This window comes from Fistularia commersonii, chromosome 29, assembly GCF_037954325.1.
Source record: "Fistularia commersonii isolate RoL2024-O1a breed Wild chromosome 29, RoL_Fcom_v1.0, whole genome shotgun sequence".
NCBI classification, from domain to species: Eukaryota; Metazoa; Chordata; class Actinopteri; order Syngnathiformes; family Fistulariidae; genus Fistularia; species Fistularia commersonii.
This window is the reverse complement of record NC_141312.1, coordinates 9,450,484-9,476,691: the sequence shown is the minus strand read 5'-3', so window position 1 is coordinate 9,476,691 and position 26,208 is coordinate 9,450,484. Positions and strand designations below refer to the sequence as shown.

The 26,208-nt window shown below is 39.1% G+C and overlaps 1 protein-coding gene across 2 annotated transcripts; it reads left to right on the top strand.

Annotated features, from left to right (window-relative positions):
• The first annotated feature begins 10,315 nt into the window (after nt 1-10,315).
• vps37c (VPS37C subunit of ESCRT-I) lies at nt 10,316-21,859 on the top strand. Of its 2 annotated transcripts, none has more exons than XM_086176819.1 (5): nt 10,316-10,815; nt 11,176-11,285; nt 15,425-15,596; nt 17,451-17,533; nt 19,171-21,859. In XM_086176819.1, the coding sequence occupies exons 2-5, from the start codon at nt 11,193-11,195 to the stop codon at nt 19,903-19,905; spliced, it is 1,083 nt and encodes a 360-aa protein (XP_086032945.1). In that variant the 5' UTR covers nt 10,316-10,815; nt 11,176-11,192; the 3' UTR covers nt 19,906-21,859. The 2 variants fall into 2 exon arrangements, with proteins under 2 accessions (XP_086032945.1, XP_086032946.1); XM_086176820.1 differs by having other exon boundaries at nt 10,319-10,427.
• Nucleotides 21,860-26,208: the final 4,349 nt, after the last annotated feature.

The following is a 26,208-nucleotide window of genomic DNA, read 5'->3' as shown; positions in this document are numbered from 1 at the left end:
GGAGCAGCAGAGAAGTATGTTAGACTGGTGCAGTGGTATGGTGTGCTGTAGGGGTAACGGAGAAGTTCAAGGTTGAGATGGGACTCCACCAGGGATCACCTCTGAGCCCCTTCTTGTTTGCAGTGGTGATGGACGGGCTTACAGATGAAGTTCGACAGGAATCTCAATGGACCATGATGTTTGCAGATGACAGTGTAATGTGTATTGAGCGCAGAGAAAGGGTTGAAGAAAATCTAGAGGTGGAGGTATGCACTGGAAAGGAGAGGAATGAAGGTTAGTCACAGTATATGTGTGTGAATGAGAGGAACTTTGGTGGAACGGTGAGGCTACAGGGAGTGGAGATCAACAAGTTGGAGGATTTCAGGTACTCGGGGTCAACAGTCCAGAGCAACAGAGAGTGTGTAAAGAGGTGAAGAGACCAGTTCAAGCAGGTTCGAATGGGTGGAGAAAGGTGTACAAGACAGTAGGGAGACCAGCGATGCTGTATGGCCAAGAAACAGTTACGATGATGAAAAGACAGGAAGCAGAGCTAGAGGCTGCAGAGATGGATAGGATCAGGAATTATTCTATCAGAGGAACAGCACATGCTAGATGTTTTGGAGAGAAGGTCAGAGAAGCCAGACTGAGATGGTTTGGTCATGTATAAAGGAGGGGTAGTTTATATATAGGTAGACGGATGCTGGAATTGGAGCTGCCAGACAGAAGGACTCGAGGAAGACCAAAGAGAAGATTAATAGTTAGTGTGAGAGAAGATATGAAGGTAGTTGAGAGAGGAGGATACAGAGAATAGAGTTAGATGACAAAGGTTGATTCACTGTGGCGACCTCTGAAGGGAAAAGCAGAAAAGAGAAGATTGTTATCTATTCTACTTATTTATTACCTGGGACCAGAGTCGGGGTTTCAGCATCTTGAAGGTTGAATTTGTAAGGAATGTTCTGGAGGTGAAAAGAGTGTCAGATAGAGTGGTGAGTCTGAAGATATAAATTGAAGTTGTGATGTTCAATTCCACTCATGGGTATGTTCCACAGGTAGGATGTGAGCTAGAAAAGAAGGTGAAATTCTGGGGTGAGTTGTGATGCAGAATATCCCCAGAGGTGAGAGAGCTGTAATTGGACCACACTTCATTGGATATATTGTTGAAGGTAATAGAGCTGATGATGAAGTTATGGCCATTTTTGGTATCCAGAATATGAACACAGCAGAACTAATGATGATAAACTTTGCAATAAGGATGGTAATGAAAGTAGTGGAAGGTGAGAGGGAAGTGAGACAGCATAGGATGGTGATGTGAAGTAAATATATGGTAACAAAAGAAAATGAAAAGGACCAAGGCATGAAAATGGAAGAATATTGTGTAGCTGAAAGTACTCTTACAATCTTCCCACCGTTCATTTGGCACCCGTCAATAAATTTGCCTCTATTCTTAAACACCCAAACCTGCTGCACATCCTTCCTACCTCTTTCATTTTGTATAACAAGGGAGGCGTGCAGAGTTGTGAAATCTACCCAGAGGAATACATTTGATGAGTCATACAATGAAGTTGAATGAAATAGTAGTGGAAGCTAGACTGATGGCAGAAGGGACCACTTTTTGACCAGCAGAATGATTTTCATGCCCAAATGATGCAAAAAGAGTTCTTGGATTGCCAGAAATGGAAATGTCAGATTATAGAGCTTGTTTCACCAGTGTTTCATTCAAGAAACAAAATGGCATCAATCAGAATCAGAATTAGAAATATTTTATTGATCCTGAAGAAATTGAGTAAAAATCATCATATTCATAATAGACCAACACTGCCTCCATCAAATTTGCTCTCTAGAGAGAGTGGGCCAACCTTTTAAGGAGGGAATGAAAAAGAAGAAGTGGTACTTTACAAACACATTTGTTTCAATTACTGATTAATTAGTGCATCACACCACATCCAACCACTGGCACGTCACCGAATGTCTTACTAATGTAACAGGCTAAAATCCAGGTTTGATCTTATATTGACAGATTTAAAATCAAAATTGGAGGTAAAGGAATGAAACAGAGAAACACATGACATCAGCAAAAGACTGGCAACTTTCAGTCCAGGATATGCTGTGGTCGTCAGGAGAAACTCTAATATACCAAATGGCATTCCTGCTGTCATTCAGGACATTAATGAATCATTGTTACATACAATCATGAATGGAAATTGACAACGAGTGAAGAGACATGTGGATCAGGTACACGGTCAACTGAAAGACCAAGTACTAGCTGGAAACTGAGGATATAGTGCTTGAGACAAACAGTGATTCATGAGGTTACACATCCACAGAATTGGATGTGAAAGATGAACAGTTTATGACTGAGCTTCTTCAAGAAAATATTCCAGAGGGCACAGTTCAAACAAAGACACTGACACCACCTGCATGATGTCACTGCAAATGGATGGGGTTGGGCGCATCTCATCGTTTTTCCTTATTTTGTTCGGATGAGAGAGACCTTTTCCAGGAATTGAGCAACAATTTGCTCTGGTCGCATTGTAAGGAATTACCCTTTCGGTCTGGGGATGCGTGTTGTGTTCATTACAATTAAATACTAATTTGTTGACTTTCAGTAATTCACAAGCTCCCAACTTAGATGGTGGAGATGTGGTATCCTGGGGTGAATGTTGACCTGCATTAATAGATAGTGTCCAGTAGATGACGACAGAGGACGTTGAGTTGTTACCCATGTAAATGTATTTTTCTTTAAGTCAAGAGAATGGAGCCACGAAACAGATGAGCAAGTGACTCATTTTTCTGAAACCAAGGTCATAAATAAAGACTTTACAAATGCCAAGTTTTGGGCCTTCATTTATTAAATAAAAATGAAATATGATTATTAGATCTGGTCTTGACCACTCAGAAGTAGTGTGTGTGTTTGGTGGGTGGGGGGTTCTCGTTGCAAATAAGATATGGTAAAAAAATTAATTTTGCAATCAATCATGAGACAAATAGGTCCACCTTGTAAATAACACCAAAATCTAAACCAAAAATAACCACAACTCACTTTGTTACAAAAATACAGGTTATCACAATAAAAATACAAAAGTACACACAACCACATTATAGTGAGAACAGTTTTATTCTACACAAATTAAACCCAAACTTTGAACACAGCATCTGTTACAAAGAGAGAGCAGTGAGGAATGTTGCCTTACTTTTTCTTCTTCTTTTCCTTTTGGCCTTTCCCTCCTGGGGTTGGAGTCGCCACAGAAAATCAACTTCCTCCATATAACACTATTCTCTGTATCCTCTTCTCTCACACCAACTAACTTCATGTACTCCATCACTACATCTATAGTAATCTTCTCTTTTCCTCACTTTTCCTCCAAGGTCACACAGTGTGGGGGCATTTACTCCTCACCAAAAAAAAATTGATCAAGGATACATTATCTGATCAAAAAGATTTGACCGCACACTAGTGATCACTGTGAAGAATAGTTTCGGCTGCTGCAGTCTCAAGCCTCCATGTTCAGGCCACAGTGTTAAAACAACACAACAATCTACAAAAGATAATTTTGAGCAAAATAGTACAGTGTATAATATCCTCCCACCTCTTAGCTACCACCAGCATCTCAGCTCCAGTTTCACAGCCCAGTGGTTACAAGTGCACTTCACTTGTAAGGTTAGCTTCTACTGAACTGCAATGGTTTAGTGCATTCCTAAAAGAAAAGATCACCAAAAGGGCTGGAAAGTTATCAAGTACTCAGTATGTTCACTGGTTGGATCTTACACCCATTCCTCACCACACAATTAATCTAATAATTCTACATGAATTATTCTTCTATGCTTCTTCTTCTCCTTTCGGCTTTTCCCTTCAGGGGTCACCACATGTATCAACCTTTTCCATCTAACCCTTTTCTCTGTATCCTCCTCTCTCACACCAACTACCTTCATACCCTCTCTCATGACGTCCATAAATCTTCTCCTTGGTCTTCCTCGAAGCCTCCAGTCTGGCAACTCCAATTTAGGCACCCGTCTACCAATATTTACACTATCCCTCCTCTGTACATGACAAAACCATCTCAGTCTGGCTTCTCTGACCGTCTCTCCAAAACATCTAACATGTCCTGTTCCTCTGTTAGACTCATTCCTGATCCTATCCATCCTGGTCACTCCCAAAGTTAACCTCAGCATCTTCATCTCTGCGACCTCTAGCTCTACCTCCTGTCTTTTGCCATATTAATTGTCGCTAGGCCACACAGCATTGTTGGTCTTCCCACTATCTTGTACGCCTTTCCTTTCATTCTGGCTGATCGTCTTCTATCACATAGTGCCCCTGACACTTTTCTCCACCCATCCCAATCTGCTTGAACCGGTCTTTTCACATTTTTTCCACACTCTCCTTTGCTCTGGACTGTTCACTCCCAACTACCTGAAATCCTCCAATATATGATCTCCACTCCCAGTGGCCTCACCGTTCCACCCGAGTTCCTCTCATTCACACACATATACTCTGTCTTGCTGCGACTAACTTTCATTCCTCTCCTTTCCAGCGCATACCTCCACTTCTCTAGATTTTCCTCAACCTGTTCTTTGCTCTCACTACAGATCACAATGTCATCTGCAAACATTATGGTCCATGGAGATTCAGTTTTACCTAATATGACAGCCTGTCCATCACCCTAAAAACCATTAAACACTCCTCCCTTTTCAGCTTCCACCAGTTTGTCCTGTGCTCTGCCTTTGTCCTCTTGATCTTCCTTGTCACCAGAGTCATTCTACAAACCCACCATCCTATGCTGTCTGGCTAAACTCTCACCCACAACTACTTTGCAGTAACTGATCTCTTTCAGGTTACTTCGTCTATACAAGATGTAGTCTTCCTGTGTGCTCCTACCTCCGCTCTTATATTACCCCTTGTTCCTGTCTTTTCTGGAAAAAAGTGTTCACTACAGCCGTTTCCATCCTTTTTGCAAAATCTTCCACCATCTGTCCCTCTGTGTCCTTATCCTGTACACCAAATCTGCCCGTCACTTCTTTATCCCCTCTATTACCTTCACCAACATGCTCATCGACGTCTGCACCAATTACCATTCTCTCATCTCTGGGGATATTCTGCATCACTTAGTCTATCTCATTCCAGAACTTCTCCTTTTGCTCAAACTCACATCCCACCTGCGGGGCATAGCCACTAATAACATTGAGCATCACACCTTCAATTTCGGGTTTCAGACTCATAAGTCTATCTGACATTCTTTTCACCTCCAGAACATTCCTGACAAACTCCTTCTTCAAGATAACTCCTACTCCATTTCTCTTCTTGTCAGTACCATGACAGTACAACTTAAAGCCTGCTCCTAAACTTCTAGTCTTACTACCTTTCCACCTGGTCTCCTGGACACACAGTATATCCACTCCTACTCTGCATCATGTCAGCAAACTCTCTACCTTATCCTGTCATAGTACCAATATTCAAAGTCCCTACTCTCAATGCCAGACTCTTACCTTTCCTCTTCTCTCTCCGTTTCCGAACACGCCTTCTTTCTCTCCTTCTTTGACCAACAGTGGCCCAGTTTCCATTGGTACCCTGTAGGTCATCCTACCCCACCATCTCCCACGATCAGAGCCAGCTCACCACCAGGTGGTGATCAGTTCTTCACCTGAGTGTCCAGTCAAATAACTGTGGCCTAAGGTGTTTTGGTGCCAAGTGCACATATGGACATCTTTATTCCTGAACATGATGTTTGTTATGCACAATCCGTGATGAGTACAGAAGTCCAATAACAAAACATCGCTCGGGTTCAGAACGGGGGGGTTTTCCTCCCTATCACGTCCTTCCAAGTTGCACTGTCATTGCCCACGTGAGTGTTGAAGTCTCCAAGTAGAACGAGGAAGTCCCCGGTAGGAGTGCTCTCGAGCAGCTCCTCTAGGGATCCCAAGAAAGGTGGATAAACTGAACTGTTCTTGGGTGATTGGCAAAAAAAAACACCTCAGTCAGAACCCACCCCCCTACCTGAAGGTGGAGAAAGGCTACCCTCTCGTCCACTGGGCTGAACCCCAAGGTGCGGGCGCCGAGACAGGGGGCAATCCATATGCCCACACCTGCCCGGCACCTCTCACCAGATGCAACTCCAGAATACAGAGTCTGGCCCCCTCGAGGGGCCTGGTTCCAGACCCCACGCTGTGAGTCAAGGTGAGTCTGACTATATCTAGTCGGAATCTCTCAGCCTTGCACACCAGCTCGGGCTCCTCTCCCGCCAGGGTGGTGACATTCCTTGTGCCAAGAGGCAGCTTCTGCACCCGAGGATTGGACCACCAAGGTCCCCCCGCTCTGGCCATCACCCGGCTCACACTACAACCGACCCCCTTGGGGAAGGGGGACCCACATCCATCCTTCTAGCTTTGCCCGGCCGAGCCTGCGGGCCTGGCTCATTAGGGAAGGCCCCGGTGACCCGCGTCCAGGCAAGGAAAAACTAGGTTCGATGTTTGTCATCTTCATGAGGGTCTTCTGAGCCGCTCCTTCTCTGGTCCCTCACCTGGGCCCTTTTTGCCTTGGGTGACCCTTCCAGGTGCATAAAGCCCCCGATAACATAGCTCCCAGGATCACTGGGATGCGCAAACCCCTCAACCATGGTAAGGTGGCAGCTCACAGAGCGGATGTTTAATACAGTGAATTACAGTGGAATGGTGAGTTCATAGTGATGTGCACTGTTGGCTTTCTCCCACACATAGCATTATGCATTTAAGCCAAAAAGTTCTATTTTGGTCCCACCCAACCAGAGCACATTCTTCCACATTGGCTGTGTCCCCCATATGGCTTCTTGCAAACTACAAATGGGACTTCTTATGGTTTTCTTTTAACAATGGGTTTCTTCTTGCTACTCTTCCATAAAGGCCAGATTTGTGCAGTGAATTACCAACAACCGTCCTGTAGACAGATTCCTCCACCTGAGCTCTGGATCTTTGCATTATCCAGTCACCTTCGCTGCATCTCTGATCTGCGCTCTTCTTGTTCGGCCTGTGAATTTAGACGGACAGCCGTGTCTTGGTAGGTTTGCAGTTGTGCCATGCTCTTTTCCTTTCCGAATGATGGATTCAACAGTGCTCCGTGAGATGTTCAGACTTGGGAAATCTTTTTATAGCCTAACTCTGCTTTAAACTTCTCTGCAACTTTATCCCTGTCTAGTGTGGTCCTCGAACTTCATGATGCTGTTTGCTCCTCAGTACTCTCTTAACAAACCTCTGAGGCCATCACAGATCAGGTCTGAGATTACATTACACACAAGTCGACTCTATTTAGTCAGTAGGTCAACATCCAAGAATCATCAGGCAACTTCTGAAGGCAATTTGATGCATTCAGAGAAAAGGGGACTGAATACTTTTGCACGCCTAATTTTTAAGTTAATATGTGAATATATATATTATGTGATTTTTTTTTGTACTTCATAAATGTCTGCCACTTTGCATCTTTCACATAAAATTAAATGTATTTACGTTTGTGATCAAAATGTTATAGAATGTGGAAAAGTTCAAGGGGTATGAATGCTTTTGAACAACACTGCATGTCTTATCTAAACTGTTGCATGTTTCTTACCTGGAGTTTCATGTCAGGGTTCCCCTTGCCATGACTTGTTTTGACTAGCTTTACACATCATCTGTTGTTGTTTATTTATTTATTTATTCATTTATTTAATGAATTTATTAATTGAAAGTAAGAAATTGGAAACAGATTTCGAATACATTTTATACTTTCCATTAGAGCCTTAAACCTACCTTGAAAACAAGACCTTAGTCTGTAATATACCAGAAGGAGGTTAGCAAAAAAGAAGTGGGATTCTGAGGTTATTTGAAAAGAGCAGACAGGAGCATATGGAGATGCAGTGCAAGTTTAAGGTAGAGTTGGCATATGATAATCCGTATGGTAGGTTGGACAGTATGGAGGGAGGGAATGATTTAGGCAGGTAGGCAAAACAGAGTGACTGAGACGGGAAGGACACGCAGAAGGTCTGGGTGATTAAGGAAAGGGATAGGGGAATGTATTGGTGTCAGAGGACTGATGGGAAGATGGAAGGAGTACTTTGAATCATATATATTTTCACATTATATAGTTAAGAAGGTACATGTGTTTCACTTATCTGGATCGTGGCACCAGGAGTTACTTTAAGAAGACAAGTAAGAATTTGTAGTGTGATGTTTTACTTCTGGGAATAAAATGGGTTCTGCTATGAGAGCATACTGTGCTCATCCACATAGAATACAGCAAGACTCCTTCATAGTTGTTACCACAGATGATAGCTAGCTCATAGGTTTTAAGATACAGGAATCAGCCTAGACAATTTCAGATCAGTCAAACTGTCATATTTCATGTTACCTTCTTTTGCTTTGTCTAATTGAACACTGCAAGAGGCAAGCTATGAATGGCAAGGTAAAATCAAAGGAACCTTAGTGTCGGCTGAAAGATGCTGCAGGAGCACATAAAATGAACACATATAATTCATGTAAAAGTATTTTGCTGTTATCATCATGTCACAATTATTCAAATGAGATAGAATCTTTTTTTAGCTTTTTGTACTTTTTTTATGGCCTGGAGTTAAAACATATTTAAGTATTTGGAAACACCATAATAATCCAATATTTTCCTTTACCATACTGTATGCAGAATACCTACCCAATCCATAAAGGTATTCAAGTTGAGTTTCAACCATGGGAAAGACAAAAGAGATTTCAGAAAAGCTGAGAGGGGAGATTATTTCTACAAAACCCGCAGTGCTGTGGAAGAAAGCCCAAAATGTCATTAAGGGCCTTTGCCAACCTACTCAGAACAATTAAGAGAAACCCCTGTTTGACTTCAAGACACCTATAGGATGACCTGATGAAGACTGGTTCAAGTGCTTCCATGGCAACAATAAGACATGCACTGAATGAACAAGGATTTAATTTCTGGACTCCATGGTGCATACCACTCTTGATCGCAAGGAACATCAAGCTCAACTAGAATACACGAAGAGGAATTTGGGAGACAGTTTTATGAATCAATTCAAACTGGAACTGTTTGGACAAATGCAAGAGGCCAGGTTGATGACCAGAAGAATACCATCTCCACATTCAAGCAATGAGAGGGGTCATTGATGATGTGGGGCTTGTTTTCTGTGGTAGGAACTAACTATCTTGATTGTGTACCTATCATAATATTCCCAGAAATACCAGGCCACGTTAAAACGGAGCATAATGCCTTCAGTTGGCAAATTAAACCTTGGTGATCATTAGACTTTCCAACAAGACAATTATCCCTCACACACCTTCAAATCAACCAAAGATTAGTTGAGGAAAAGATCATGGGATGTTCTGAAGTGGCTTTCTGAGTAAGCAGATTTAAATCACAGTGAAAATCCCTGGTGGGATTTAAAGAAGGTAATTGCACCATGAAAGACCTCAAACATCACTGTGCTAGAGACTTTTGCTCATGAACAATGGGCAAAGATTCTGATTGAGGGGTGTAAGAAGCTAGTCAGCACTTATCGAAAGCCTTTGTTAGAAGTTATAAAAGTTAAAAGATGTGCAAAGATACACAAATTACTGAAACTGTGGGTCCAATATCACTACAAATAACAATTTCTTACCAGTTCCATTTTTCATTTGAACTTCAAAGTAAGTTAATCTTCCTTTGGTCCAAAATTATTTTTTTAATGACTTTTTTCCGTTAAATTCGGTTTCTGTCCTTTACGTCATTATCACCAATACCACTTTATTGTCTTGAAGTAAGAGGGCTAAATATTTGTGATTGCAAATCTATCTATCTATCTATCTATCTATCTATCTATCTATCTATCTATCTATCTATCTATCTATCTATCTATCTATCTATCTATCTATCTATCTATCTATCTATCTATCTATACCTGTGTAACATGATAAGCAGCTATTATTGCAATTATTATCACTATTATGATTATTGCATCAGATCAGAATGAAACTACACAGATATTACGCTGTCCCGCTGTGTTTTCGAGTTTTCGTAGCAATGTACAGTTGTTGTTTTTCTTTTCAAGGTCCCATGTCATGGAATGGCAAGTCTATGATTAATTGAGATCGTGTGGAAAACAAAACAAACATTATGGAACATTATCGTCACATAGGGGTTTCCCTCATATCAGCTGAGCAGAGGACCGCACCACTACCTTTCTTATAAGGGGGACAGCGGTCAGAAATCAGAATAACGCAACCTTAAAGTTGTTGCGAGAAGCAAAATAGTTAATTTTTCGGTATCTTAAATAAGGAAACTGTTACAGTACCGATCTTACTTAACCGTATTAGGAATTGTACGTTTTGTGAAGCCCCTGCTGATCATGGCTCGTGGATTGTTCCCAAAATGGCGGTGGTTTCTCTTCGTGTGGATCTAAACTTTCCTATTTTTAGCAAAAATATTAACGGTTTTAACGGAATCTAGTGATGTTACTTGCCCCACTAACAAAGTGAGCATTACTGGCACACAGCGACGTTCAAGAGTGGTCTGTGGGACCGGGACGGATCCTTCTGTGCTCGGTTTTTGATCGGGAATTGGCAGGGCTTCCTTCGAAGTTGACGGTGGATGCCTTACATTGCTATCATACCGACTGTTGTTGTCATCGGAACGTTAAAACCGGAACTCTTCGGTGGAATTGGACGTCGACGAAGTATTTAGCTAACATTTTGATATAAATGTGCTAAAAGGGACTACGTAGCTTGTATTTTGGCTAGATTCTGTCAGAGCAGGTCGGCGCTCTTGTGGACGTGTCACGTCACCTGTCACTGGAAATAAATCGGTGGTGTTGGATGTCACCACTAGCCAGTGTAAGGCTAAACTTGGTTTGCTAGCATAGTGTAAGTACAAATTCTTTGTTAACTATCATTAATGACCAACTTAACTGTTTATTCTGTACTGTGGCCTTCACTCACTTTTCCTGACCAAATATGAATTGTACTTCATACTGCTAGCCAGCTAATTAAGACTAGTAAATCTTAAACGGCTCATTTTTACATTTGGCGTGTAAGCTGTATGATAGTTAGTATACTATTGAAAGTAAGACATTCCTATTGTTTATTTTGTCAATTGATTCAAGTTTGTCAACCATGACCGTACGACTCACAAACAGGGAATTCCATGATAGAAGATAAGCTATTTTTACATTCTCTTATCACCATTTGTGAGTTATAGTTTTTTGTTTCTCTTTTGATGGACAGCCATCCTGGCAAATAAAATGGAGAAGCTCCAGGACCTGAGCCAATCAGAGCTACAGGACCTCCTGGACAACCCCGAGAAGGTTGATTGTATTGCTCTGGAGTCTGACGAGGTAAAACGGACTGTTTCATTTTGCTTTTTTCATCCGTCTTTCAAATGTAATGTTTTTTTAAGGTTGACAGGTGAGTTGAATTTTCTTTGACAGCGTTTATGGCCTTGATATATTCACCCATCTGTACATGGTGCACTCCATACTTTAGGGCAAAGACACAAAAAGACAGGACTGACTGAGCACTCATTGATGTGTGTTAACATCTTCAGGTGACATGAACAAAGAAAACTCAAATGAAAAAGAAAATAACAGCAATTTTACGTGGTGGCAGTCATATTTAGGCTCGTTGTTCAAGTGCTGAAATGCATGAAGAATTTGTGTTTCCAAGAAAATATAAGGAAACATAATTTGGACTTTTAAATGTAAGATTCAATCCTTTTTTTAGTTTGGCTATATAACATGACAGCTTGTGTAGTGGTACGCTCATTCTCATGCAGGCTGAAAATTAGCATTGGACCTGCAATCACAACACTGAGTCTCTGTTGATACATCGCAATCAGACTGGCACATTTAGATATTGCTAGTTTCTCCATTCCTCCTTGTAAAACTGCTGAAGCTCTGTCAGGTTGCTTTGGCATAATGCAGAAACAGCACTTTTAAGTCAAACTACAAATTCTCATTTGGATTGAGATCTGAGCTTAGACTTGGCCACTCCGCAGAATTCACCTTGTTGTCCTTGAACCATTTCTGTGAAGCTTTTGCTGCCTGCCTGCCTGCCTGCTGTCTTGCTGGAACATAATTCTTCTCCCAAGTCGAAGTTCTCTTGCAGGTTGAATTAGATCATCTCCCAGGACTTGCTGATATTTTTCCATTAATTTTCCTCTCTACCTTTACATTCCTTCCAGGGTCATACACTGAGAAGCATATCCAAAGCATGGCATTGCCACTATTATACTTCATGGTGGAGGGAGATGGTGTGTTTGTGGTGATGTGCTGTGTTTTGTGTTTGCCAAACATACTATGTAGTCTGATGGCAGAAAGTTCAGTTTTTTTCTAATCAAACTAAAGATCCTTCTTCTGATTGACCTTGGAATCTTCCACATGCCTTTGGCCAAATTCCGAGGAAATTTCACTTGAGCTTTTTTAACAGACATTCTCTCGGACCATCTTCCACGCAACAGTTGTTTCATGCACAGTATCTCCCATCTGGGCCATAGAAAGCTCTTAACTCCTTCAGAAAAATCATGTCTTGTTGGCCTCCCTCATCAGTCTTCTTGGTGCCTGGTCAATCAGTTTGTGAGGGTGGCCAGCTCTAGGCAGATTTAGATATATGCCATACTCCTTCCATTTCTTAATTATGGATTTTGATTTTACTTGATTCTCCGGAACATCCAATGAGTTGGACATCTTGTAGCCACCCCTTGTCTTATACTTGCTTGGAATATTCATTTGTCTCCATTTTACACTTGTAGCAAGGATACAGATGAAGCAGAGACTGGAACACCCAGACACAGCTGTTTTTATACTACAATTACTTGACACACTTCAGCTACACTCAGGTCATCTCCATTTCCCTAATTGTGATACTACTGGCATCAACTAGCTGGAACTCAGTTGAATTTGGTCAGTCACTTTAAAGGGGGTAAATATTGATGAAAACACTTATTTTACACTACATATTCTTTGCAAATCCTTGTCAAAAAGCATATGATATTAATCAAAAGCTAAGATAAACTTTATTGATCCCCATAGGGATTTTTTTTTTTTGGCACAACAGTGTAATAGTTATAGTGTCAATAAATATGAATATAAATATAAATAGAGACAATTAGAAAATAGCAAAGATATCCATAGATACCGACAACATCAAGGATAAGAATGGACAACAGAATGGGGGGAAAATAGAGACCCAAAACTAAACGACAACATAAATAGGGGGACAATAGCTATGACAAGAATAAAATACTTAAAAATAGGCAGTGGGCTGAGATCAACAAGGATAGAAAAGACAATGGAGTTAGAGCAAGACCTGTGAATGGGGTGAGGTAGGGAGGTTGTGGTAGCACAGATGTACCTCCAGCTGGTCAGAGTTGTGTGCTGTCCAGACTGCTGTTATATAGTCTGATGGGCACAAACGAGTGTCTGAGGCATTCAGTTCTGCACCAAGGTGGGATGATCCGTTGGCTGAAAGAGCTGCCCATCAGCCACAGCTCGTCGTGCAGGGGGTGGAAGGATTGTCCAGTATAACTCCCAGTTTGTCCTTTACCCTCCCCACTGCCACCGATTGGAGATGGTCCAGGTTCAGTCCACCGAACGGGCTTTTCCCACTAGCTTGTTGAACCAACTGACCGCCCCACCAGCACACTATGGCAAAGATGAGTACGCTGGCTACCATAGACTGGTAGAAGGTCTTAAGGAGCCAGCTTTAGACACCAAACAACCTCAGTCTCCACAAGAAGAAAATCCTGCTCTGACCCTTCATGTAGAGTAAGTCAGTGTTGTGTGTCCAGTCCAGTTTATTGTTAATGTGGACCCCTAGGTACTTGTAGGAGTCCACTATCTTCCTCACCCTGGATGGTGATTGGTACCTGTTCATGATGATGATTTCATTTGTAAAGGCAACAAATGGGGAAAACGTATTGGGAACTGTATAGTCATGAATGGTTGTATAAAGACCTTTGCAAATGTCTGGAATTGACATCTTCTTAGATTTGAATAAGATGTTATTTAGAAAAAGGAGATTGTCATTGGTAAATTACTTTTATGATTCTAACTATTGAATTAAATTTATTGTCTGTTTGATGGCTTAAATAGTAAAGCTCTGTTCTTTCCACTAGAGAAACTTATCTGAGCAATGCAAAATGAATACAGTTAAGTCTAAGTCACTAAAAACATATTATAAAAAGATTAATCCAGAAAAATCTTAAGTAAATGCAGCAAAAAAGGACATCTGAAATTACATGGTTTGGTAGGATACTAGAGAAATGTAACATGGCAATGACATTTTTATTGTGATGTTTGCAGACTCTGTGTCTCAAATCATTGGTCAACTGTTTTCCAGGGCATCTCTTAGAAATGTTAGAAATGGTTAGAAATGAACATATTTTTGTTTGAATGTTTAGTTCTCTGGACACTCTCGCAGAAGAAAGAAATAGAGCACATTGGTCCAAATTATGATCAACTGACACAATGTATGAAGGGTAGCTGGTTAAACCATGACTCAAGACATGTTGGATAAAGAGAGTATTTGTTCATATGAAGAGAAAAAATGTTGAGCATGCCTGCCAGTGGAAGCAGAACACCACACAATTGCCTACTGCTACAGGGTGTCTAATTAAACACTAGCATTTTCACATATTTTTGTGATTGACAGAGTATTTTGCTAACCGTATTTGAATTTTATTGGCACTCTGGAACTAATTAACAAGTCATTTATCAGAAAAACAGTCTGAGTTTAATTTCTAACAACACATTGACATGTAAATTGTTTTTCATCAATTGTCATCAAGTTAACAGAAGTTTTATCTGTTAACACAATCTGGTAACAGGTGAGCCATGCTAAGGAGAGATAGACAAGAGCAGGGTTGGAGTTTATATGGGTAGCTCTAGGGACAGGACTTCAGAGAATAAGAGCGGGTGTTGCAGTGAAAGTAGGAATAGTTAATGTTGTTTTGATATTTCATTATAGTTAATGCTATATCAACATTTTGATACAGTAAGCTATTACAGCTATGAATATTTTGTAGTATTTACTAAGGGCTGCTCTTTCAAGATTGCTTTTCTTTTGCAGTTTTTTGTATACTTCATGACAGAGAGACAGTTAAATTGTTTGCATTTTATTGTTTAAGGTTAGCCTTTGAAATTACAATCTTTCAAAACAATATCTAAATGTATGTCACTGTACCACCCTCAAGGACCTGTCGATGAGCTGAATCATATAACTCTAATTACCTGTTAACAAATTGCTCACCTTATATGGATCTCATAATTACAAACAAATTTATTTTCTTTTCGCCATCCACAATGATATGACTTGTAACAAGCTAATCATATTTAATGCATCAGTCACTCTTTATTAGAATCAGGAATTGTTTCATCTAATTGAGATTGTCTTCCTTCCAATTTTTCCAATAAAAGCGGTATTTCTAATATATTTCAGGGTTTAAATATGTAGTGGCTTCTGTCTTTGCTATCCACAGATTCAGAATATCCAGCTGGAGAGAGAGATGGCATTGGCATCAAATCGTAGCCTTGCAGAGCAGAACCTGGACATGAAGCCACGCCTTACATCCCAGAAGGAGGTGCTGGTGGAGAGATACAGTCAGCTCGAGTCTGTCAGAGAAACCTACAGACAACATTGTTCCATGAGAGGTAGGAGATTAAGAGGACAGGATCAATGCGTAATGGAGTGAAGCTACTCAAACATATTTGTGACTCATGACAAGACAAAATCCACCTGCCTTCACTGTGTCACAACAAAATAGAAATTTCTTCACTGTATCACAATAAAAGAAATAATTTTCAATACAACATTAATACTTTACTGTGAGTGGATTCTGAAGAAGGTACTTCTCCTGGTATATTACTTGGTAGAATGCTTGTAATTGTTCATGCAAGGTATACCACATGCAGATTTCTAGATAAGTGGTTACCAAAGAAAAGAAACCTTTTCCCACTACTTTGAGACATCCATCCATCCATCCTATATCTGCCGCTTAACCTGCACTTTGGGACACGGGGGATGTGTCCCAGACACAGGAGACATTTTTTTGATGCAATAAGAGAAAGTCAAAAAATAGTTTTAGTTTACTAAATCTTTTAATCGCAATCAGAGGATTCACAAGGGAAACATATAGGTACATAGGTAACATAATAGGGGTAACAATTTGTTTTGATTTAAGTTGAATTGATATGGAGTTGATTGCCAGCAGGACTGACAACCTCTTGTCGCTATTACTAAAAGAAGCCATGGTTATGATCCATTCATTGAGGCATTACTCAAGATTTGGTTTGAGTTTAGGAGAGGATCATATTTCTCCTTATGGTCTGTTTAGCCAGAAAAAACATGGTCACCGGAGAAGATACGGTAACCGTAATCGCCCAAACAGAATATTTCCAGATTTGAAGTCTTGAAATTCTGCTATCATTATTATTATCATTATTATTATTATTATTATTATTATTATTAATAATAATGATATCATTCTTAAATTCATGATAATTACGACTACTACTACCACTACTAATGATTCTAAACATCTATCATATACCTACTTCATATATAATGCCCGTGTATTCAGTCACCCCTGCAGTCATTTTGACAAATCACTTTATCAGTCTAAACATAACTGTGCTTTATCCTCAAATTTATGTAACCATTCGTGAAAATTTCTCATGCAAACAATGGAATATTATGTTGGTAACGAGTTCCATTAAATTAATAGGAAAAAGAATTAGTCAGACACAAGTTTTGCACAAATCCATCCATGCATCTTCTGCCGCTGATCAATTGCAGGGCCACATACAGAGACAGACAACATTCACTCACTCATTTGGGGCAGTTTTACAATTTTTTTTTCCAATTAACCTGCTGTTTTGCGCAAATGCAAAACCAAATATTGACATATTGCTAGAAGGATTGAACTTAAAAAGGGTTTAACAGCATGAAATCCAGTTGTTTTTCATAATGGACACACACTTGAGGATCAGATATAGCTCAGTGAAAAGGATTTCCCTTCCATTGTTTCCTTTTACCTATATTTGATTTTTACTAACCTTTCATCATAGCTCTTTGATGCCATGTAATTAATCTGGATGATTTCAACTGAATTTTTCAAACATTAAGAATGTTTTGAATAAAGAGCCTCTTCTCTTTCCTCTATTATTGTCTATAACTCACAAACAAATGAACAGAAATCAGTAGATGCTGATTCATGTTGTAATCATTGCAAGTAAATCACTAAATGGCAAATGCTATATAAAATAGTTTGTTCAACTCATGCACAGACTTAGCTATACTGCAAACTTACTGTGTTGCTCTGCCATTTCATTTTTGAGCAGCAACAATAAGCTTTTTTTCATTACATACACATTGTTTAAAAGCAATAATTCTTCCTGTTTTTCAAGGGCAATTCAAGCTGCTTAATATCTGGAAGGTTTCTCAAAGCACATTTCTCCTCTATCTCTGAAAAAAACAATTTCCACATGTGTCTGTCCTTTACTCAGATGGGATTGTGGGTCAGGTGTCTCCTGAGGCCTTGTTTTCAAGACTACAGGCAGAGGGCAGCAAAACTGAGGCAGAATCAGAGGTCAGTATTTGTTTTTTTACAATACTTCCTCACATATTTCTGTGTTCACATACTCAATTCTTTGAAAGACCTTCATTGACATGTTGACAGTATATTCCTAAATGCAGTACTTTAAGTCACGAAACTGAAAACCAGTGCTGAATTTTATTTCTGTCACTAGATAATTCTCAACGCTTTGATCTAAAATTGGCTTAAACCTAAATGCTGTTAATGTTCAACCTGTTTCCCAAATCAAAATCAAAATCAAAATCAAAATCAGGTATCTTATTCCAAAAACAGATACTCTTTTAACTATTCCAAAATGTATTTATACATAAAAATGCATCTTTTAAAATGAGATTAACAACTCTTATAATAGATTTTTTACATTGGTTGCAACCATTGATTATTTCTGAAAGAAAGTACAATTTACTACTCCCTGAAAAAATAACATTTTTGTGCATTTGTGTGAGATTCTTCTCACTGAAAACACCTGTATTCTTTTGGAGGAAAATAAGGGTCATAATCATAAACGTATTTGCATCACTCGAATCACCTCATACAAATAGCTTATGTGTCCACCAACAATATTTTAAGATAGAATTCCAAACATAGTTAATTCAACCAGCCCCATAAGCAGCAAATTCAAAATTTGAAGCTGAGATAACCCAGAACTTCATGGTTTCTATCATTTTATAAAAAACCACATGTGAGTGTCACTAATTCTGTTTTATCTAGCTCATGGACAATTACCTTCATTGACAGAACACTTAAGCTATTTCTTCATCAAAAAGATTTTTTCACCCTTTTCATGACTGCCTGCAGTGGTGATAGACAGTGGGTTTATCCCATTACCGGCCAAGTATTTTTTTAACACCCAGATTTCGTTCTGTACAACCATCTGTTGTGGCATATTACAGGTTTATAATGTCATCATTAAAGTCATCTTTGTTAGGAGGAAATCAGTTTTTGGTTAAAAGTATTCCTTGTCTGCGTCATTTTGCACACCCTCTGCCAATGCTTTGTGACATATCATAAAGAAAGTCTTCAGTCAATGCCTTTTCAGCCTCAAGCATTACCTGTATGTGTTCAGAAGGCTTCTTGCGTATGGTTGGATATTTCTAAAGACTTCAAAATATGATGCATATTATGAGATATGATACAAACATATTGAGCTGATCATTGTTGGTTGTGTTTTATGATTATATTGCTATGATATGTAAAGGGTTGTTCACAGCATAGATTTTGTCTAAATTCTTAATTTCTTAAACATTGAATTTGTCGGCTCCACATACTAAGGAGGCATGATCGAATAAGTCAGAGCAAAAAAAATTTTTAAACAATAAAGGGAGAGAAAAAATAATATTGATCATATGGCTGGTGTTTGGTCGATCCTGTCATGGCTGTATGCTCTTGAAGGAGGATCTAAACTCTCCTGCAACCATTTTCAGGCAGTAATTGGTATGCAGTTTTATAATATGTTTACCTTGGAAATATTGGGGATTTTTAACAGATTTATTTGGGTTACTAATTAGTCGTAATTAAATAAATAGATGAATTATAGAGTGACAATAGGGTATCGATGATGGATCAGAAGGATCACCAAAAGGTCTCTTAAAATCTTCACCACAGCTTGCTCTCTACATCTCTTTTTACAGGTTCTAGCTGATGAATTTTTGGAGGGCTCTCTGCCGCTGGACTCCTTCCTTGACCGCTTCATATCCCTGCGTTCTCTTTCCCACAAAAGACGTGTGCGAATAGAGAAACTCCAGGAGATCCTGCGGCAGAGGAGAGAGGGTCATCCCACCACCATTGCATCATCCACTGGTGTAAGTCAGGACCCTGTTGCAGCAACCTCACCATGGAATCCACCGACAACAACAGCAACAACAGCAAGTCAGCAGCCGAACTCCAAACCTCAGTCCTCCAGCTACCAAAATGCCTCTCAGCCTGTTGCTTCATCCTCTGTGGGCTCGTCTGGCCTCCCCTACAGCCCATACCCCGTCTCTCCACCCAACCCTCCTCCAGCAGTGGCGGCTGTGGCAGCGGGTTCTGGTCCATCTATTCCTCCATCACAGTTTACAGCTTATCCTGGTTCTGGCTCATCTTTCACCCCAGCAGTGAGCTATACAGGCCCTAGGCCAGCTTTCAAGCCTACACCTTCAGTTTCCTGCCCTTACCCAAGCCAGGCATCCTTTCCTGTTCCAAACCCCGGCTCAGCCTTTGGTCAGTACACCCCCAGCCACCCCCAGAGCAGTCCTGCCCCCTATCCAGCCTCCTACAGCTATGGTGGCTACAGTTACCCATCTGGGGTAGCCTACTCCAATTCTCAGTCACCTACAGGGAGACCTATCTACAGACCAGGATATGGAGTTCCACAGCCATACTCCTGAGAGCATTACTGCATCTCTGTCTGAAATCTTCCTAATTCTTCCCTACTTTGCTGTCTTACCCTCTCCTTGTCTTTACTCCCCTAAGCTCCAGTGCCCTTCCCTTCCTCCCAACTTTGTCCCATGCTCCCGGGTTGTCTTGTTCAAGAGGTCTCTTGCTTTACATATCTTTGTTGCACTATTGCCCTCTCTTTCAATATCAGTCTAATGATCTCTGGCTTTCTCTATCCTTGTCTCACTCTGTCACCCTTCCTATCCACCAACTCTCCCTCACTAGTCTCAGGTTGTTGCATTGTGTTTAAGAGTTAAAAAAAAAAAACTTGTATCTGGGTCTCCCTGCACTCTCCTCCCCTCTCTATTCCTCCCTTACATCCTCTACTCCATTTAAATTCCATGTGTGTGTTGCTATTTGGCAATCAGTCTTTATAAACACACAAGTGCACTCCCCCTTATGTCAAAAAGATGTTTTTGTAACATGACAGTACATCAGTGTCCAGTAGGTGTTGGCTAGAAACTGCGTGGTTCATGCTGTTAGTCATGATCCCATTTGCATTAAGTAAGCAACTCCAGATGGATAAATATGTTATGTCCTTGTCTAATGTCAAGATTTTGAAGTCCCTGGAGTGACTTTGTATGAGGAAAAAAAATTGTGAGCTATCACTAAAATAGACCATACATTAATTTGAGATGTATACATTTAATGGTAGAGTTCTGAGATAATTTACATCTGCCTCACTTAGCAGACCCCCCCAACACCTTGACTTTGAAAACTTAAGGCTACTGATGAATGGCACTGTTTACCCGGGGACATTTGATATCAACTGTAGAAATCATTTCCTCATTATCTCAACAATTACAACATTGCAAAAGTGATTCTTTAAATGCTGAGCCACTTCAAATAATAATTCAGCTTCAGCTACACATCAGCAAAAGTAATATTTTACTTTACTATCCATCACTGTAAAACCTTTGTAATTGTTTCTTGACAGCAAGATTTTTTTTTGAGATGAGTCAAACTTGATTCGCTTTTGAAATTATTTTGGGTGTTTTTGTAATTCATGTAATCAAATCATTACTTCATACTCCTCAAGCTGAACAATTGGAGGCAATTTTCCAACTCTTAAAGGATATATCACGCAGGAAACAAATGAATCCCTCAAGTCCCTTTCACATATGAATCCAAATCCTGCCCAAGTGGAAAGTGTCAGCCTGGATAAAGTGTAGTGTTAAATTGTGTTGCCTTTTCACACATGTAGCTCACAGCAGGAGAGGGTAACTTGTTTTTTGTTTTTTTTCTTTCAAATGGCTTCACTTCTACAAATGAATAAGTGTGACTTCAAAAGCATGTGTTTTAATTTTGCTTTAGTTGAGCTTACCCACACACATAACCTCATGGTAAATTCTCCTGCTGCGAGTTGATGGGCAAGCATACTGGTTGAAAACTGTTTGATGTCAAGTCTGAGTTGCTCTGGCGTTCACTTTCACATAGACAGTCCAGCTGTCTAAGCAGTTCAGCCTGTGTGATGCTCTGTTGAGAACGTTTAACTCATTGTAAATCTATTGAAATTTTAACACAACTTTGTGGATTCAAACATTGGAAGACTACTAAGTAAATAAATAAGGTCACATATAATAGCAGGGGTTGCGGTCTACCTGGGCTCTGTCATGATACACTGATTTTCATTATGAGTTCTGGGGAAAAAAAAGTTGGTAAATTTATACCCCAACTTCAGATTTGGAAATCTGGATACAGCCCTAATTGTGCTTTAGTGTTTTTCCTGTTTTTTTTTTTTTTTTTTTTATAATTTATTTTGGCAAGTTTAAAGTCAGTATAATTTGCCAATCATAAACAATCTCCTACTGCATGCATTGAACATGTAGAATCACAGTTTTGGTATCTTTCAGTCATTCATTGATAATTTATTATGAGCTGTACTTAATAAAACTTAGTGTGATGTCCACAATATGCCCCATTTTGAGATAATAGACCTAAGTCACTTGTAGAAATTGAGAAGAACACGTTAGAATGTTGCCTGTTTATGCAACCATAAATCAAAAGAGCAAAATTTAAAATCATTCATATTGAATATGCCCACCCTGTATTCAGTCTTCGATTTAACCTTGCTTTGGTCTTAATCAACTAAGTCACACTCAGTGCGTTGAGATGTCCAAAATTGTCCATAATTATTAGACTATGAGACTATTCCCAATTATATATATACATATGATTTAAAAGCACATTTAATTAAATAATCGGGAATATATGAATAAGACCTTGTTTTAGGTATTGTTCATATTATGGTGAATATATATTTGTCACAGCAAGAGCTTTTACTGCAATTTGCAATAAAAGCTTTGCAAACCATCAATGTGTGATATTCTGCTTTGGGGTTCTATGATGAGCTCTGTTATAACTAAAATCAAACCAGAATTGGTAAACAAACTCCTCCCTGGGCCATGTGAGTTTCTTTGTGTTAGAAAAAAAAGTAAACAGACCTCTTACCCATATGTCTATGCACCAAAACTGGTTTGCAATGGCACAGTTACTTGATGCAACTGCAAGACCTGCAAAACCCTATCGCCAATTATGTCTCTAATGGACAATGTGATTCACATTTACACCCGCGAGACATTGCTATAACATTTATCATGCACAACATTCTAAATTTTTCTATTGCTATATTTCTCCAGTCCTGGGGACACTTAGCTAACTCCAGTCCTTGCTTCGAACCATCATCCAAAGTCTTTGTTAATTCAAATATAGTTTGTAAAACAGCAGTATGAGAAAAACATTTAAAAAAATGACACATTCATGAATTAGTTAAAAAATAAAGATGGAAAAAAAGGGAGAGAATCCTCCTTACCTGATTAACAGAATGACGAATATGCAAGGCCGCATGAAAAAGATGAATGATTTCATATTCATTTTTAACCATGTAAGGAGTTTCTTAAGAATATGCACAAAAATATATATATTTAGTGCTTCTAAATGTTGTCACCTTAGTTGCTAACAGTTTTATGTTCACCAGCTGGTCATGTATGAGGCTTTCCTTCTATTTAGTACTTGGATATTAGCAGGATATGTGTAGTTCATTCATCATTTCTAATGTTGACGACAGGTAAACACCAACACAAAGAGCTGAAACTTACATAAGAATGTGCACACAACTCATGGTCTGTAGCTCAAGAAGCTATTTGTAATCCTACATTTTAGTTTTGTCTACATCTGTTCAAAACCTCAACTGCCAATGAAGTTTGTCATAAGGGGTTTTAGCATTTAACTGTAAGTGGATTTCCAAGTGCAGGTGCTGTGATGCACTCTTAAGTAAAACACGTTCCATGGACTATAAGGGGGAGTTTGGAGGTCTGTAGCCCCGTAATCATAATGTGTTGACTTTAGGCAATGATACCTGCTTCTGCTTGAGTCTCTGTCATTCACAATCCAGTCTGAAGAACATGTGACTTCAATTTGTATGAATTCAACCTCTGTTCCTTTTCTTCACCAACCCTTTTTTATGTCTTTAAGACTCTCTCTCCACAACTGCTCTATGGACATGACTTGTTCCTTGACAATGCTTACCAGAAGAAATGCTTTGATTTCATTGAGTTCACACTTGGGTTTTGATATTTTACTGGAGTGAATCTGTACAGCCTAGTGTTTATGTCAGCTGAAGCAGTTCAAACACTGAATTTGTATGTATTTGAAAACGCAAGATTTTAAAGAAGTACAGTTGCCTCCAGAAAGATCTCTAAAAGCATGACATAAAGGATGTAGAATATTCAGAAAAATTTTGTGTAAAGGATCAATTTTGCTTTGAGGATTCTTATATTTTCTTTAATACCCTTTTGACTGTGTGAGAGGTAAAAGGTTCCATATCGCCTGAGTCATTTTTTTTCAAGTATTTCAGAAAACACACAAAAAAATGTGCCATTATTGAATTAGAATTTGATTTGAAAAATTATTCAGGCGATTATTTTAAGATGGTAATGATACCCAACATTTTTCATCATATTAGACTGCTCTTAAATTTCCTTTCAGCTGATCCAGGTTTACAAACCTGTAATTTTAAAATGACCATGATGGCTTTCAATTTCTTTTAAATGTACTGTGAAAGATGAGATTCATTCAAATCAGAGATATTTTGATTTTACTCGTGTTGAGAGTAGACAAGTGTTTTAGCAGACATTGTACTTCACCTATTCATCCGGCAAATACTAAGCTCATTTAACTAGAATTTCAGTGTTTTTCTCTATTCTAGGCCTCAATTGAAGTGCAGTTCTATTACCATATTTGAGAAGTCTTAAAGACACTGAGAAAAAAAATGGCTGTGAATTCTTTTTTTTTAAATAAATAGCCAAGAGATTTCAAGTGTAATAAACAGATCCATGCGTTCATCTGAATTTCTGATGACGTCAAAGTAAAAAAATTGCTCACTCTTAAGATGTGTATTTTGGTACAGACGTTTAGTTATAGGCCTCATTTTTCAAATTGCCTAGCAGATGTTGCAGAAACTGTCAAGAAAGTCTTAATTCATGTGTTATATGTTTTGCATTCCTGATACACGGAAGTGGATGGAAATTTTGGTGGATTCAAGTCTTCACTCAAGTCATGTATTGTGATCATACTTATGTTGAAAATTCATCACAATATTTCATATGTTATTGTGGTCAACGGTAAGGCTCGCTATTTCTTGAAAGGAACTTAAGTTCTCTCAATGTCCTTTTTTTATTTCTCAAGAAAATGGAATGCTTCTACATGTCAGAAAAGCAGAAATGCAGCTGAGGAAGTAGAAGATACAGTTGTTGCGCTCTAATAGAGCATTATTCTTTTTTCATAGCTGTTGAACCATAATAGTTTGTAATGATCGGGAGTTAACTTAAATCTTGGTGAAACAGAGTTTGCTATAATGTCTTGACACTGCATACCCAAAGTATTTGCCCCTCAAATGCTTTGCCCCTTTTTAAAATTCAATTTAGAATAGTGATAGCACTGTTAACATCACCAACTGCCATCTCTAATGGAGCATTATCAGTTACATGTCTCTAAAGGGAGCCAGTCAGTGATGTCATGACTGCATCTGGACTGTTACGGTGGCCTCCGCAGCAAGCCAAGATCTCCAAATGACCTCAACGCCTGGCAGATCACCATGGCTACAAAGGGAAGAAAAAGGACAATTATGTGTGTAGCTGACTTCATTTCTTCGATTATTGCTTTTAGTCATCAATCTAAATCAAGAAAAAAGATGCAATTTTAATTTTGAATATTAGAGTCTATCATGTAATAGTTGTCCCACAGCTTATATTGCTTGGCACCATTATGCCTTGAATCTGCCTCTTCAAGGAATTTCCGATTTATCCAGTCAATATTACTATCAAACCATTTGAACTCTTTTTTTTTTTTTAAATGTGTAATTTGAGAATGCTTTAAACAAAGTTAGGACATTAAAGTGGCGAAAAGCTTTGGGTAGACACGAATGACTATGACATCAAAGTTGTTAACTTATACGTATTATCAATATTGCTAAAATAGTGGCAGCAGTATAAAAAGGAAAATGTGGCAAATGGCTTTTCTGTTAATGAATAGAGAATGAAATGTTTAAAGTCATTTAAAGTGAGCATTTTGGGCTGGAATGTTTTTTTCTGACACCCTGGACTTACGGTGCTGGACTCAAAGTATGTTTGGGCTCATAGTAGTGAGTAGTGAATCCCTACAGTTTTAGGTATCACCCTCCCATGGTCACCCACTAAAAAACATTTGGATGCTTCTTCTTGTCAGTTTTTCATTCTTAAAGTACAAGAAATGAATCAGTCTGGAACAATACATTCCCAGATAGTTTCCCAGATTTGTGTCCTGAAATGTTTCCTTTGAAGGGAGGACGGCTTGGGTCTCTTCCTCATGCTCCATTTGAAGAGCACATAATAATATTGTAAACGATGTATGTAATTTCTGGTTTCATGAGTTGTCAGTGCACTCATCAAAAATCTATCGCCTCTTTAAGAACAAAATGTTTCTATCTGTCTGCAAATTCATCTTCCTGTTAAGAAATTTACAAACGGGCCCTTTACAACTTATAAACAGGTGCAAAAAGTTCCTTGCTTTAAGCCTCCTCACCATTTCTATTTGTCTCTGAATCTCGATGTTGAATTTTTTCAAAAAAAAAATCAATCAGTATCCACACCTACAGAGAGGATCCTTTCGAGCCTTTATCCTGAAATACAAAGATTTAGAATGGAACGATGAGCTAGGTTCAGTGCTAGGCACCAGGGGTGTGTTTTTATCTAATTTATCAAAGCATATAATTTATA